General features: G+C 40.9%; 1 protein-coding gene across 1 annotated transcript; it reads right to left on the bottom strand.

The window, feature by feature from the left end:
• Positions 1-4,887: 4,887 nt before the first annotated feature.
• On the bottom strand, positions 4,888-17,081 carry FETUB (fetuin B). Its single transcript, XM_036875099.2, has 7 exons — positions 16,721-17,081; positions 16,270-16,380; positions 14,906-14,993; positions 12,871-13,034; positions 12,017-12,118; positions 6,267-6,350; positions 4,888-5,381 (listed from the first exon to the last, which is right to left on the bottom strand). Exons 1-7 carry the CDS (start codon positions 17,066-17,068, stop codon positions 5,007-5,009), a joined length of 1,272 nt encoding a protein of 423 aa, XP_036730994.2. The 5' UTR covers positions 17,069-17,081; the 3' UTR covers positions 4,888-5,006.
• Between the last annotated feature and the right edge of the window lie 234 nt (positions 17,082-17,315).

Genomic DNA, 17,315 nt, shown 5'->3' with positions numbered 1-17,315 from the left:
GACAGCAAAAGACTTAGGTACTTCACTGTGGTCTGTCATAGCTGTGCTTTGCTCTTAGAGATCTTGTACCCTCTCTCTGCTCGGAAATTGAGAAGGGCTTTTGTCGCTTTCTGGCACTCCTCCTCTGAGGAAGAACGAAGGAAGAGATTATCCACATAGTGGGGGACCTATACTCTGGGTTGTGAGAAGTCTAACAAATCTCAGGATAGGACCTAACCAAACAGATGAGGGCTTTCTCTAAACCCTTGGGGCGAAACAGTCCATCTAAGCCGTGAGGCTTGGCTGGAGGAGTTCTCAAAGGCAAAGAGGTACTGGGAGTCAGGATGTAAAGGAATGCAAAAGAAGGCAACTTTTAGGTCTAAAACAGTAAACCACTTAGAGCCTTCGGGGATCTGGGCCAGGAGGGTGTGAGGATTGGGCACTATGGAGTGGATGGGAACCACTGCTTCATTTATCAGCTGGAGATCTTGTAGTAAAAAAGGAACTTGCACTTTAGTAGGGCTGAACTCACCCCAAGGCATCTCCTGGGGAGGGCAGACCAGTGAGAGTGGCTGCTGGTGCTGACTGGGAGGAAGGCAGGCTGGGGGAAGGACTTGGGAGCAGAGCGGGTGGTGAGTTGGCATAAGACAGCAGAGTGGTCCGGGTAGGGTTGGCACTGAGGGGCCTTCTCTGGTGAAGGCTCATTCCTACTCAGGACTGGCCCTGTGGCTGACATGGACTTGAGGGGAGGGCCAAGCCTGATAACAACTGCCAAGGCTCTTGGGTCCATTTGTCACTTCCAACATAGTTCTGGTTCGTCTCTGAGGGCAAAAAGGTTCTGGACATAGGGGATTTCTGACCATTTTCCTTCTCTCCTATAGAAGAGGTCAAGTTATAAAACAGTGTCACATTTAATACTTCCCTCAGAAGGTTATGTCTCCCCATCTCCCAGTGAGTAATCAGGCCAAACATGGGTGCAGAAGAAAACCATTCATTTCTTCTGAGTTTAAGGGTCTAAAAGGTCCTGGTTTCTGAGGATGCACCCCAGAGGGTTGGTGACCAAGGTGTTTTTGGATTCTGAGTTGCCCATCTGAAACACCGGAAGAGAGAGAAGGGGTCCCCCTTTGCTGTCTCTGGCACAGAGCAGAGGCCAGGGCATCCCTTGGCACATTCCTCTCCTGCCTTACTTGGGAGGTCTGTCACTTGCTCTCATGTCCACGGCAACATCGAGCTGAGCCTGCCAGCATAGCCACTCTGTAGTACTGGCAAGCCACTCAGAAACTGGTCCTGGGCTCTCTTAGTCATCATTATATCTCCTAATGAGGACTTATCCAGAGCAGAAGTTTTGATAGGACTCCCATGCCATATAGAAACCTCACCTTACGAAGTGTCTCAGGACTATCTCTATTTGGGAAGGACGTTTAACCCATTGGGAGCTAAGGAGATCCCTCTTGATGCTTGAGGTGGGGTCAAGATAGTCTGGATCAAGCAAGCAGAGATTGCACTATCCTTTTTATGTATAGCTTAGGAGCTGGGCCAAGATGTTATGACTATTTGGTCTTAGTGGGGCTTGACCCACTCTCCTAGCCTCGAGTTTCACTGACCCTTCAGCAAATGATGACATAGGAGTATCATCTCTCTCTCTCTCATAGTCAAGAGAGGGCCACTCTCTCTTTATTTACTCTTGACCTGATGGCAGGGGCAGGCGTTCAACGGATAATTTCTTTTCTCCATGTAGGAGCTGCCCACACATCTGCCTTCCCACCTCCCATGGGACACCAGGGACAACTGCCGGGAGGTGGAGTACCCAGAATTCTATCAAACTGGTCTAAGCCTACTCTTCCCAAGTCATGAAGGAGGAGAGTGCAGAAGACTAAGAGGCCAGCAGGTCCCAGGGGTGAGGACATTACAGTCACAAAACAGAAGAAATAGGAGTGCTCAACCCATGTCACAGAGGCTGGGAGTGGTTGCCCAAGTGGTTGCCAAGGATACTTGGGGGAAGTCTACCCAGAACACGTTCCTCCAGGGGGAGCGAGTCGAGGAGAGCAAAGGACAGGCAGCTCTGTAGGATAGCCAGTCAGGCAGTCGGGGCCTGAGTTTTTGGCAGGGGACCTTTGAGTGTCCACCAGGATAGCCCCAACTAGGAACTCGCAGCTGACCTCCTGCCTCCCCTCAGCCCCTTGCATCCAAGGATGGCCTCGCGGGAGAACTTCGCTCTCAGATGACAGTGCTGCACCCGAGGGGACGGGTGACCAGCCAAGGGGGCGCAGAGGAACCTCATGCCCGAGTCTTAAGGTCGGCGACCACGCTGGTCACTCTTACCTGGCCAACAGGTGCCCAGTATTCCTTGCTCTTGGCACACTTCTTAAAGGGAAGTAAAAGAAAGAGATGCTGGTTGCTGCCAGTGCTTACTCTTCAAATTGAATCAGAAATCCCGAATGAGCATCCCAGGACTGCGCCTCGGAGTCAGGCAGTGAAGAAGGAAGCCAGCAACCAGCAAAACTTTTAATGAGGAATGAAAAGAAAAGGGATGTTGCTAATCAGCAAGGGCCCCGGGGGGGAACCTGTGGGGCTGCAGTGTCTGAGGGTTTATAAGCACTGGAAAGGAGGAAGCCTACCTGGTTAGCTGGGCGTTGTTGCTAGGGTTGGGGGGAGACTTAAGGTTTTCTTGGCTCTCTCTCTGCTTGTTCCTGTGGTTTCTTGGTTGACTGTGCGCTTCAGTTCCCCTTTTTGTTGACCATTACTGGGGCTGCCCTGTCCTGCCTACCTGTTCCACTACCTCCTGTCTCACCTGTATGGACCCTTTATACCAGCAGAGGCCAGCAGCATAAGAAAGGACCAGGCGGCATCAGCCCAGGTTCCCTCCAGATTACCAGTCACTTAAGCAGCTTGTCCCTTCCTCCCTGCTCTCTTCTCTGCAGTGAGTGTCACCAAGGTTGATAGCGATGGTTCTCGTACTAGAATCACCAGAGGAACTTTGAGAAACCCTTATGTCCAGGCCTCCAGGCCATTAAATGAGGATTTAATTGGAGCCAAGAATTGATAGTTTTAAAATTCCCAGGTGATTTCTGTGTGCAGTCAAGGCTGAGAAACTAAAAGGAGGGAAAAAGGAGTATATGAAAGTAGAACTCACTTCCCAGAGTCATAGATTGGTTGAATGGGTGCTAGAAGTGAAAGAAACATGTTTTGAATTATTACAGATTGAATGTTAATATTAGTAACACTAGCTTTTAAATACCCAAATAGGACTGCTTCAATGTAATTTAGAATGAGAGGAATAGAATGAAATCTGGCCAAGGTGTTACTAAAGGACTCCAACCCAGGGGAGGCAGCGGGAAATCTTTGGAAAAATTTTTATATTTCAATGAGCTGAGCTCCTTGTTTGAGTCTTTTTGTTCTTGCTATACTGGCCACACTCAATATGTAGTACCCTGGGGACATAAATGCTGGTGGAGGGAAAGGGGTGGGATTGGGAAAAGTTGCCAGGATGAGAATAAGCTTTCCCTACAGCACATTTTGCTGAGACTTAGGGATACTCACATGAGCCATGCAATCTCTTCCACTTACTTTATTGAACCTTAAAGACAGATACAATGCTAGCAATGCATTGTTTCTTGCTAGGTCCTGATTGAAACAGTGTCTAAGACATTCACATGACACTCCTTCTTAAACATTTTTCCTTTTTAAAGAGTAAGAGAGTGTTACTATTGTCCACTGTTCTTAAGCAAATTATGTCAAGGCCTCTGTGCCTCTTCTAAGGAACAGCTAGCTGCCCGGATGGAGCACAATACATTAGCAAATTTTTTGTTGTTTTTGTTTGCTTGGGCTGTCACAACAAAGTATCACAAATAGGGGGGTTTAAGCAATAGAAATTAATTTTTCTCACAATTCTGGAGGCTAGAAGTCCAAGATCAAGGTGTTGGCAGGATTGGTTTCTTCTGAGGTCTCTCTTCTAGACATATAGATAGCCACTTTCTCTCTGTGGTCCCACATGGTCTTGCCTTTGTGCAAATCTGTGTCCTAATGTCCTCTTCCTATAAGGACACCAGTCATATTGGATTAGAACCCACCCTAACGACTTCATTTTAACTTAATTACCTCTTAAAGATCCTGTCTCCAAATACAGTCACATTCTGAGGTACCAGGGTTTAAAACTTCAGTATATGAATGTCGGAGGGGGATACAACTCTGCCCATGATACTTGTCAAATTTCAAAAGATACATGTGTGTATGTATATGTATGCATTATATATATTTCTGTGTGCATATACTTATTGTATACACACATAATATGTTATATACCATATATATTATTTTTAAGAGAAAAAATTGAGAATGAATGTCATAGGGTCCTTAATTTCTGCTCTGAACAAAATATTAAAGGAGTCAGAAAGTTCCCCAACTTGGAACAAGATCTGGTTCTCTCTAGGCTAACCCACAGGACACAGGTAAAGGTTTCTTCCATTTACCCTATTGATAAGTGAGTGTATCAAGTTCTGAGGCTCAGAGAGTATTCAGACAGGTAAGAAAAAAAACCCTATCTTTAGGTTGAAGGCTGTGCAGACAGTATCTGACCAATACTTGGTGTTGAAATAATTACAGAATAAAGGGAGAATGAAACTCTGATGAATATCAGTGTCTTGGTATCCTTCAATTTTCATTTCAATTTGATCAAGAATTACAGTGTGCTCTTGCCCAGAAAGAAGAGGTCATTCCTAAGTATGGCAAGCTCTACATCAGACACTTAGGTAAAAGTAACCATTACAAAGGGAGGGGCTGAGGATGCAAGAGGCATCTATCCATGGCACAAGGCCTTGGATGGTTTAGAAGGGATGCAGCCCAGTGAACAAGTGGACAGTTTACTCTCATTATTTCCACTTCCAGCCAGCCAGATGAGATCAAGAAGAGTCAGGAAGACATACTTTATTAGTCACTCTCTACATTTAAGCTCTGTCTCTGTTCCCTTTCCCTAGCACTTGTCATCTCCTGCAGGGCACCATGCCCCTGTGGAATCTTCTGCATGGCTCTTATGGTGGGAGAATAAGAGGATCAGCCTTCTGGGCTGGTCCTGGGCACTCAGCAGAACTTTGTTCTTTGGGGAAAGGGAAGACCACCAGCTTCTCCTCCCCAGACCCTGGGGAGAGGAAGGAGACATCTAGGGCTTCTCCCTGGGGATTCGTGGTGAGATCCAGCTGTACAGGGAAGGCCTCAACAGGGTCCTTTTCCGGGCACTCTTTGGTCTTCTCATCATCCAAGTCAGAGAGATACTGGACAGATCCTTTTGGCTCAGCTGTAGGTGGCAAGTTAGTGGGAGCTGTGTTTTCCTGGAGGGGCTCGTCCACCTTGGAGAGGTTTGCAGGTTCCTGATTTGCAGTAGAGGTGACACCTCCAGGGCCAGGAGCCTGAAATCAGAACACTGTCAAATACAGGAATGTTTGCCAGGGAAATCCTTGTCATGTCTGGTACCAGGCCAGGTGGTACTGTGCCATTCTCATGAATATTTCACGGGGAGAACAGCTAGAGGGATGGGCTCCTGGTTAAAGGATTAAAAAGCAAAATAGATAAGGTCCAGGGGGAACCAAGACCTGTACAGGCTTGACTGGAAGTCTCACAAATTCAGAGTTGAACAGTGGTCCACAGAAGTCAAATGGCTTGTTCAAAGTACCCAGTGAGCTGTCTCCCTGCTTCCACATTTTACTGTTTATTATGCACCAGGCCCAGTAAGGTGCCCATTGTCTAGGTCCTCCCTCCACGTGTTTCTCGCAGGGATCTGAATGAGGTAGGTGTTGCAACCCCACTCTATAGATGGGGCAACCGAAACTCAGAGAGGTAAGAACTTGCCATAGTCACACCACTTGTGGGTGGCAGAGTAGGACTGGAACCCAGGTGGCCTGCCTCAACCACCCTCTCAACTATAGCAGGATGCCTCTTAGTGAGCTCGCAAACTTTTGGAAAGGGATTGAATATTTCCATGGTAACAACTTGTACCTAACAGTCTTTGGGACACTGAATTTAGTGTCTCAGGATTTTGAGCCATCCAAGTTACTAGGTTTCTGTTACTGAAGTAGTCTTACTCATTCTGCAGGACCACATTATGGCTAAAAGAAAGCATGATAGGTATTTAACCAGCTACCCTTTGGGCGTGGCTTTGGGCAGCCTGAATAAAGCAGTGATCACCGATCTTAGGAAAATAAATAAAAGGAGCAGTGGGTGGAGTAGGGGCTGTTAAAACATGGGTAATCTGCTCTGTTCTTTACAGGAAGACAAACAATTAGATTGAAAAATACCTGTGATTCAAAGAAGTCACAAGTCACGGAGACAAACTTTTCTAAGTCTCTTTGACTCACAGAACCTTTGCAAAGGCCAACAGCCTAAAGGAAGAGAAAATACAATGTCATGTTAAGTATTATGATATCAATGATCATAAATGGAAATTAACTTGCCTTCTTCTTGTGTAGATCCACAGCCAATTATTATGCTTCTACTATGTTATAGGCAAGCTCAAAGCCTATTCTTTCCAGATCAACCATACCGAATAGTTACCCAAACTAGGCTAAGTTGCCTCCAATTGTGAGAAACTCAGGATATATTGAGGAACAAAGTCTAATAGAAAATTCTTTGTATTGAGCAGAAACCCATGTCTATAGAACAAATACCTTTTGGCCTACAATTTCTGCCCTTGGAACAACTAGAAAACTTGTTTTTATCCCTCAGATCACAGCCCTTCATTTAAGGGTCATCTGAGTTTTCTCTTCTCAGATAAAGCCAGGTAAAGCTCCTTCAACTTCTCTTTATTTAGAAATAAAATAACTTCATCTTATTATTAAAAATGGAATAAATAATTTAGAATATGGATAAGCAAAAAGAAAATAGAAAGACCCATAATTACTTGAATGTTACCTGTTAATTATGATGATATGATTTCTTTTATTCTAATCCTTTTTCCTACCATATATGTTTTTTCTTCGAGATAAATAGGACTATATTAAATATATTACTTTATAACTCTCTCTTTTCCACTTAATATACTGTGAAAGTCCTCTTACGGCATTGAATAATCTTTCTATGATCTTTATAATCACTACCTAATATCCTTCTGCACTATCTAGCAAGTTCTCTTTTGTTGGACACTAGATCGAATCTAATTTGTTTTGTTTAAACATTGAAGTTTTATCTTTTCATATACCCCTAGTTACTTCCTTAGTGTAAATTCATAGAAGAGGAATTTTAGAGTCATAGAGTATACACATTTTAAGCATAAATAGAACATTGTAATAAAATGTTGCCTCAATTTGTAAAGAAGAGCTCTTAAGATTATTCACATAAAATTTACTAAAATGTGTCTACACATATTGCCTAAATATTACTCTGCCACCCATCTCCAGATTATATGAGAGAAGATTAGAAATTTCTCAATGTGGGAAAATCCATTAATGTAGCTTATCCTTGGGGAATGGTTTTTCAGCCTTTTCCTTCTCTTTTTCATTCACCAAATCACATAGGGGTGCTAAGAGAACCTTCTGGAGAGACTGCAGGTACCTGTACCAAGGAGAGCCTGGCCACTCCTGCTCTGGCTAGGATTTGCTGAGCTGTCATAATATACAGGACTACCTGATGCTAAAATTAGAGTGGATTACAAAGAGGGAATTTGTGGCATGCTTACCATGCAAATCCTAGAGTTTGAGGACATATGGGCTATGGAGATTGGTATTTGCTTCTCTTTCAAAGCATTCTGAAGGAAGAATTTTGACTGAAGTGTCCTTCTATGGTAGGGTAAGGAGAAAGAGCAGTAAAGATAAGCCTGTTCCCACTGTTTGATATAGAATACATGAGGGTTCCATGGGACAAGCAAATGTTATAGATAGGGCTCTTTTGAAGGTACCCACCCATGGGACAATCTGCCTGATAAGGTGTATTTAATAATAAATATCTTCAGGGACTGAATCTGAGAAGGGTTTGCTCTGAGAAGGAGGCTAGAGAATACATCATCCTTCTAGAAAAGGACCTCTGGGTGAACCCATACCTGTATGACTTGAAAGGACCAGCACTGAAGCCTGTCTCCTAGAGGTCAGTGTAGACCAAGAAAAAACTACAACTGTAGGTTCAGTTATGTGAAAGGACTTTGTACTCTTTTCTCTAATCCTCCCTCATTCGTGGAACTTGGAAGAGCCAAAATTAAGCAAAAGACTGCAGGACAGTGAGAAAGAATGAAACAACAGACCTTGACCCTCCCACACCTCACAGCAGGTCCTAGGCTCTAGGTTAAGCTACAGAGAGGGAAAAGCTTTGAATTGGATATGAGATAGAAGTTTTGATTCAGAATTGACTGAACAGTATTTTGTCCTACCTGAAAATGACTCTTAATCACCAAAGTGAAATTTTTCTTATTACTGAAAATGACCATCTGCCTAAGATGCTATTTACAAGTGAGATTAGAATCAATTATTTCCAATTATTTCTTGAGCAAATTGAGAATTTCAATTGACTGGTTACAAAAGTCTTTTGAGAGATACACTTTAGATTCAAAGACATATATAGGCTGAAAGTGAAAAGAGATAGAAATTTACAATACAAACAGTGACCAAAGAGAGCTGGAATAGCTATATGAATATCAGACAAAAGTGACTTTAAGACAAAAGTTGTTAATAGAGACAAGGGGAAATATCTTATAATGATAAAAGGGTCAATTTATTAGGAAAACACAACTATAAATGTATATGCACCCAACAACAGAGCTCGAAAATACATGGGCAAAAACAGAGTACAAGGAAAATATAGACAATTCAACCATAATAGTTGGAAACATCACGTTCAATACTGGGTAGAACAACTGTGCAGAATATCAAGGAAACAGAAGTCTTGAACAGCCCTATAAACCAACTAAACCTAAGAAACAATTACAGAATATTCTACTTTACAATAACAGAATACATATTCTTCTCAAATGTAATGGAATGTTCTCCAGGATATACGTTATGTTAAACCATAAAATAAAATTCAATAAATTTAAAATAATTGAGATCATGTAAAGTACATTCTCCAGTCATGATAGAATAAAATTAGAAATGAATAATAGAAGAATATTTGGGACACATATATAGAAATTAAATAACATAGTCCTAAATAACCAATTGGTCAAAGAAGAAATCACAAGGAATATTACAAAATAATATGAGATGAATAAAAACAAAAATATAACATGCACAACTTGTGAGATGCAGCTAAAGTATTGTTTAAAGGGACGTTTGTAGAATTTAAATGCCTATATAAAAAAAGAAAGAGATCACAAATCAATAACCTAATCTTCTACCTTAAGAAACTAGAAAAAGTAGAGCAAACTAAGCCCAAGCAAGCAAAAAGAAGACAATAAGAAGGAGCAGAAAGGAAATAAATGAACTGGACAATAAAAAAAGAAAAGAGAAAAATTAATGTAACTGGAAGCTGATTCTTTCAAAAGATCTAAAACTGACAAAGCTTTAGCTAGACTAACCAAAGAAAAATGACTCAAATTACTAAAACTGGAATTAAAAAGGGAACATCACTTATACCTTTCCAATAAGCAGGGAATACTATGAACAACTAACTATATTCTGGCAAATTAGATAACTTAGATGAAATGGACAAATTCCTAAACAGATACAAACTACCTTACTCAAGAAGAAATAGAAATCTGAATAGATATATAGCAAGTAAAGAGATTGAATTATTAATCAAAAAAACTTCCACAAAGAAAAGCTCAGGCTCAGATGGCTTCACTGGAGATTCTACAAATATTTAAAGAAGAATGAACACTAATCCTTTACAAACTCTTCCAAAATAAAATAGAAGGGAGTGAGGTAGGGGGAGAATTTCTTAACCCATTATGAGGCCATTATTAAACTCATATGAAAATCAGGCAGAGATAACACAAGAAAACTACAGACCAATATCTCTTAAGAATATAGATGAAAAAAATCTTATAAAAAGTACAAGCATTCAGTAACATATAACAAGGATTACACACCATTATCATTTGGGATTCATCCTCAAAGTGCAAGATTATTTTTAACATACAAAAATCAATCATTGTTATATACAATACTGATAGATTAAATGAGAAAAAACTGCATGATTATCTCATGAAACTAGAAAAAGCATTTGGCAGACACCAGCATTGTTTCTTGATAAAAACATTTACAAGGAATAGAAGGAAATTTTCTTAACCTGGTAAAGAGCATCTATGAAAAACTTACAATTAACATCATATTAAATAATGAAATACTTAATGTTGTCTCCATAAAATCAGGAATAAGATAAGTATGTCTGCTTTCACCACCTATATTCAACTAGAAGTTCTAGCCATGGAAATTAGGCAAGAAAAAGAAAAGACATTTAGACTGGAAAGGAAGAAGTAAAACTATCTCTATTTGCAGATGACATGATCTTGTATGTAGGAAACCCTAAAAGACCTACTAGAAAACTATTAGAACTAATAAATGATTTCAGCAAGTTTACAGGATACAGGGTCAAAGTAAAAAATTAATTGTATATCTGTATACTTGCAATGAAACAATCCAAAAATAAAAGAAGACAAATACATTTTATGAATATCAAAGAGAATAAAATATTTAGGTATACAAATAAGTGAGTATTACGGACTGAAAATGACAAAGCATTGTTGAAAAAACTTAAATAAATCCTAAAAAAATGGAAAGACATCCTATATTCTTAGATTGGAATACTCAATATTGTTAAGATGACAGTACTTCCACATTGATTTACAGATCAAACGCTATCTTTGTCAAATTTCCAACTGCCTATTAAAATAGAAACTTAAAGACTGGTCCTAAAATTGTTATGAAAATCCAAGGGATTTTCCCAGTAAGATAGCCATAATAAAAAAGATACTAATAAATATTGGCAAAAATGTACAGCTATTGAAACTCATACACTTTATTGATGGGATTGTGAAACTAGTACAGTCACTTTAGAAAGTAGTTTGGCAGTTAGTCAAAGGTTAAATAGTTCCCATATGACCCAGCAATTCCATTCCAAGGCATATACACAAGATAAATGAAAACTTGAACATAAATGCTCATAGCAGTATTTTTCATAATAGCTCAAATGAAAAACAATACAAACAGCCATTGGTTGATAATGCAATGAAATATTATTTGGCCATAAAAAGGCATGAAACACTGATACATGTTACTACATGGATAAACTTGGAAAAATTATTTTAAGTGAAAGAAGCTATACACAAAAAGCCACACACAGTATAATTCCATTATATGAAATGTCCAGAGAAAGGTGAAGTCATAGAGACAGCAAGGAGATTAGTGGTTTCCTGGGGTTGGGTGAGGCAGCAACAATGACTGCTAATGGGTATGGGGCTTCTCTTTGGGCTGATGAAAACATCCTAAAATTAGATAGTGGTGATGATGGTGAATATACTGAAAAAAAAAAAACTTCACTGAATTATATACCTTACATGGGTGAATTTTATTTTGTATGAATTAGACCTTAATAAAGCTGTTATTATCAAAAGGAAATGAAAGGAAAAAAGGCTTTTGATTCATTTTGGCCAATTGTGCTACAACACGTTCTGCCAATTGGCATCCTCACCAGGTATGTTTCAGGTGGTTTCAAGCACTTTCCCCATCTTGGATGCATTCTTTAAAAGAAGGCCTGTTTGACCTTGTCCTTCTTAAAAAGTGGTTCAATGAATGGAACACCATGCCATATTCTAAATGTAACTGGATTTGTTCAGATAAAAGTGGGACCATCGCCAAACATTGAGGAGATTTGTCTATATTAAGCATGACAGCTTCTTAAAGATCATTTTTTTGTAAAGGCATCATATGGCTGATTAAAATTGGACTTATGACCACATAAAACTCATTATTATTATATCTGAGCTAGCACAAATCTCTACTTGTCAGTTGCTTCTTAAGGGGAAGAAGAGTGTCTGATGCATTACAACACCTCGTGTATTACTTTAAGCTCAATAAAAACATATTGATGATCTTAAATTATGAAGACATTTAGGAATACTCACGACAGAATCAGGGGGTTGAAGTGCACAGCTGCTGGCCTGGGATTTGTTACATGGTGACTCGTTGATTAAGTACTCCACAAAGTAGGAAGGGCCAAACACCCACTGGTATGAGATAAGAGTTGAAAATAAAAATCAAACCTTCCCATGTGGAGGAATGATTCAGGTTTGGCAGCATTATATTTACAGAAACTGTTCATTCCCAGCGTCACTGTCAACACAAGTTGCCTGTTATCCCTGTATTTCCCACCATGATCAAACCATGTATTATGATTTTGTGATTCAGAAAATATAATCTTTCTTCTTTTCTTAAGGATTTGAAAGGGCTCCAAAAACCTTCCCCTGGGTGAGTTTCTTTTTCCTCAAGTAGATTTGTTTTTAGATAAGTTTTTCTCTGTATGATAGATATCAACATAATTCAAACACAAATGAGCCTCCATTTCTTCTAACCCCTAAAACTCAGTATCCACTCCAGGTGCTAGCTTGGAGCAGAAGCTGCCTTGCTAAATGGGCCATGGTCAATCAGACATGAGAATGTAGCATATGAACCTGAAGTTCTAAACAGTGAACCTAAATACTGAACTTAAGTTCTCCCCCAGGAGAGTATGAGTTTATTTCTCTTCTTGACTTAAGGCTCATGAAGTAAAATGGAGTCATACAATTCAGATAGAAATCCCAAGGAATAACTCAGAAACTAAAACATGATTGAACATGCATCAGGTCTACTAAAGTAGGGAATGAAGAAAAGGCTCTTGGGTTTTAATCAGATGGAGTATCCTGATAGTTCCCGCTCAGTTAAGGAACTGATAGCAACATTCATGAGACAGTGTTGGTGTAACTGGGTGTTTCAGCCTCACCTGGCTAGAAGCTTTGGTGATTTTGGCAAGAGAATACTGCTTTGAGATGCTCTCCTTGTTGTATTTTGCAAGAGATTCAACAGCAGCTTCCAGAACCTTGGGATATGACAGGTCAACAGGGCTGGGGCAGTCAGGGCATGTGTTTTGAATCTTTCTTCGAGAAACTGTTGATGCCAAGGAGAGCAGTTTAAAAATAAAACTCTTTAATGATTTTTAATCCTACAGACCATATGACCACAACAGAGGCAGAGATAATACTCCGTTTCAGCAAAGATGGAGTACAAAAGGCATTACCTGGAAAGGGGACGGTCAGCCCGGAGTTTTCTGCAGTGAGCATGTGTTACTTTCATAATTCAAAACAAAATCAAAGCAAGATTTTTTTCACGTTACATGAATTTATTTACCCTAGGAATTTTATTTAAAAATACATAATATATGTGCTTATATTGATACAAAAACTTTTTTCCCCAATTAGCTCAATATCATCATTGTCTCTGTAAAGCAGAATGACTGTCTTCAAAGGTTGGGATTTCATTGTTGTCATGTCTTGTTCACCTTTTAGTCCCCAGCACCTAAAATAATGTCTAAGTTATGGTAGATGCTTGTTGAGTGAAAGAGTGAGTGAATGATATGTGACAGGGGCAGTATATCCTCTTTGGTTAGAAAATGCAAGTGAGTCCAGAAACACAAACTGGCCAAGTCACTGTGACTGTATACAATAATCACACGGATGGTACAGCTGGAATTTCTGATTGCGAGGAGCTGGAGGTGGCAAAACTTGTGGGAAAGCCAGGCTAGGGAACTTTTTGGGGAGTTGTTTTTGTATAGTAAACATATTCTTTTGATTATTAGTGTGTTTGTGTGAGTGCATTGTGGTGCATTATATCCACAGCTTCTCACTCCTGGCACCATCCCCATGAGTTACTTCCTGACCTCCTAAGCCTCTTGTACCTGTTACTGCCATTTAAGTCCTTACCTGTTTCACTAGTTATTCTCTAATTTATTTAAGGAAGTGTCATCTTCAAGACCAGGAAGCTTAAACTGTGGCTAATAAAATACTGGCTGTTATCTTGTCCCTCAAAGGAATCAGCAGCATTGTTATCACCTGGAGCTTGTTAGAAATGCGGACTCTCAGGCCTGCCACAGACCTATCAGTCAGAATCTGTACTACAACCAGATCCACCAGATCCACATGCACATAATAGCTTGACAAATAGCCATATCTTATTTGCCATACCTTGGGTGCTTGTTTTCCAAAGAAAGACCCGGAATGAATGCATGTGCATATTTGAAATGCCATTAGTTCCAGCTTCATTCTTACTCCATTCATTCGTTTATTCAACAGTATTGTGTACTGCTTACACTTGATAAGAATGGGGTAGCAGGAAGGAGGCAGGGAGGAAGAGGCAGAAGGGATAAAATATTCTACACAACATAAAATAGGAGACCCAAATCAAGGCAGTGCATGGTTTGTGCTCCATGAGTGGTTAGGCTCAAGTTTTATAGGACAGAGCGGAAAAGTTCTCTGTCCTTTCTTGAGCAGAGAACAAGGTGGAAGAAGTAGCATTGGTGGTGGTCTTTAAGTTCCAAGGGCAGGGGGATCAGGAGAGGCTGTTCTCAGACGGGGGAGAGGCACAGGCAAGACGTAGAGATTGGAAAGTGCAATGTGTGTTCAGAAAATAGTGACGTCTCCAGCCAAATGAAGGGCAGAGCTGGGGTAGTCAGAGAAATAATGGCAAAGAGGGCTAGAAAGGGAGTGTGGAGACCAGTGGAGAGACTATGCCATTTATGTCAGACTGAAAATTTAGGAGTTAATGCAGTATACACTAATAAATTCTTGCCGGTGATTTCAGAAGATTAATTGTGGGAAGATGTGCAGTATAAGTTGAATTTCAAGTATTGGATATATCGAGAACCTGGCCTTGGTATGTATAGGACGTAAGGATGGGAAAACCCTATACCCTCTGGGGATAGCCCTTTGTAATGTTCTTTTTCATGTTTTATTAAAATGAACAAAACCAGAGAGCTCTCTTACCTGGGCGAAGAGTACAGTTATAAGCATGTAAATAGAGAATTCTTTTTGGCTTGTTAGTATAAAATATTGATTTGCATCGACCATAAACCTGGAACAAACACACACATTTTATGACTTGGTGGAACAAACTCTGACTTTTAAAAATACCCCCAAGATAAAATAGGATGTTTTATTTTTAAATCATGGAAAGCTGAGGTCAATTTTGGTGGCTTTAAGTGTAAAAAACTGCCCGCTGATCATCAAACAGTTTAGCCTGCTCCTGGGGCACAGCTAGACTACATCTCCCAGCCTCCTTCGCGTTGGGTGTGATGTGTAACAGTTCTAACCACAGAAAGGTGAGCAGAAGCGATTGCAACCCCTTCCAGGTCTGGCCCATGAAGACCTCCCATGTGTGATCCGACCTCCATGTCTTTTCTCCTTCCAGAGCTTGATGCAGATGAGTGTGTGTGAGCTGAAGGTAGAACAATCTAGAGCCATAATGTGGAAGAAACCTGGGTCTCCAAGTTACTCCTGAAAGAAAGCTCTGTCTTGATCAGGAATTTTGATTTTGAACTTTACATGAGTGAGGAAATAAACTTCTTTTATGTTTAGAATCAGTATATACTTTTTAGGGTATATGTTAAAGCAGCTAGTGTCAACTTAACAGCTAAAATTCACAACAAGGTAAAGAGCCTATCTGCTCTTCAAAATCAGGTAGGCGCAGTTTGACCTAAATAATTAGAAAAGATCTTGATCAAATAGTTTACTTCTAAACACAATCCTGTACTCATAAAGTTTCTTATCAATTAATGGGAATAACCACAGGATAATTGAAAATCAAATGAAGCTGACTATATCACTGTCAAGCCTTTTTAATAGTCATTTTTATAAGGATCAGTCCTGAGGCCCTTTAGGTTCTGATTCCAGGAAATCCTTCCATGGCATCTCTGAGAGCCCCATATTTTAAGCCACCCCTTTCCTCAGCCTCAAATCTCCTATCATTGTTCATTAAAACAAAAGAGAACAAAATAAAACAAATAAAGACGCTCTCCCTCCACTGCTTCTACAGTGTTCCTTAGACACCCATCCAGAGCAGTACACCCCAGATCTTTTTCTTACAATTAAAACACTGGTTCAGAGCCTACAGAAAGGTCAACCTTTTGGAGATCAGAAACAATTTGAAGGCAACTTTTCAATTCTAGATTCATGACTCCAAAGGGACTCTCAGAAACTCCTCTGATTAAACTCTGTTTTGTCTATAGAACTGGAATAACCACATGGGCATCATGCCCAAGAGGTTCTAAAGAAAGAGACTTAAAAGATAGCATGCATGGAACAATCTTCCCTCTGTTTCTCCTCTAGAGCTCCTGCACACAAGCGCTTACCAATTTATGAAGCAGCCACACGCTGCAGTCCTTCCCCACCTTCTTACTGAGCACATGGCAGTCTGTCTCTAACACATCCAGAGTGAGATAGAACAGAGATCCTGGACCATCCTGTGGAAGGGATGGAGAAATGTATCACATCCCACACGAAGCAGAAAATTCTAAAGAAAGGCCAGAAAAGTCTGTTTTATGGCAGAGCCAAAGGCTAGGACATCTGTGAAGATTTACGAACCGTGGGACACTGGGCAGTGTCAGAGTGGGACAACTATCAGCATTTGTTTCTAATAACAATAAGCGCATATAGCACACCTCAGTCAAGGAGAGCAGAGCGTTCTCCAGAGGGTTTCCAATTTGGACAGCGCCTGCTAACATGTGTCCCAGGGTTCCCACCCCTTGGACAGACTCAGCAGCTTGTGCAAACACCTGTCCCAGATAGGGGACGGTCACTTGCCTGTCTGTGTTCGTGGACATTGCTCACTCGGTTGAGGCTCAGCACGTAGCCATCCTTCCGGTCCCTGTTGAGATCGTTCAGGGCAAAGCCTGCAGCTGCCAGCACATCGGAGTCACTGCAGCCCCGGGAGAGGAGAGGCGAGGAGACAGAGGCCAGCTGGGGTGGAGAGCTGGCTCCACAGCACCAAGCCAAGGTGCAGAGCACCAGGGGCAGGAGCAGACCCATTCTGTGTGGTACCGGACCCAGGATGCATCTGGGTGTGGAGATGCAGGACAGCTTCTTCAAGGGCTCTGTTAAGACCATTGGGAGCAGTTTTGTAATCACAACCTGAACCCTGAACCAGCACATTGGATGGGATTTGCCAATGTTTTTAACCTTAGACCCCTAAGCAATCTCATATTCACGTGAACGTGTAAACAAATTAAAGTTTCCTAACCATTTCCCAAGAAATCATAATAAATGCTTGGGTCAAGGCTCCTAGGAGGTCATGACTGGATTCTGGTTTGTGTCCAGCACTCCACCTGAATCAGAATATGGCAGGCTGTCAACTTCACTCACCTCACCTTGCACCTTCCCTCAGTCACACTAAGAGTTA

Source organism: Manis pentadactyla, chromosome 1 (assembly GCF_030020395.1).
Source record: "Manis pentadactyla isolate mManPen7 chromosome 1, mManPen7.hap1, whole genome shotgun sequence".
Classification (NCBI taxonomy): Eukaryota; Metazoa; Chordata; class Mammalia; order Pholidota; family Manidae; genus Manis; species Manis pentadactyla.
The sequence above is the reverse complement of the archived record's forward strand: the minus strand, read 5'-3'. Positions and strand labels throughout refer to the sequence as shown.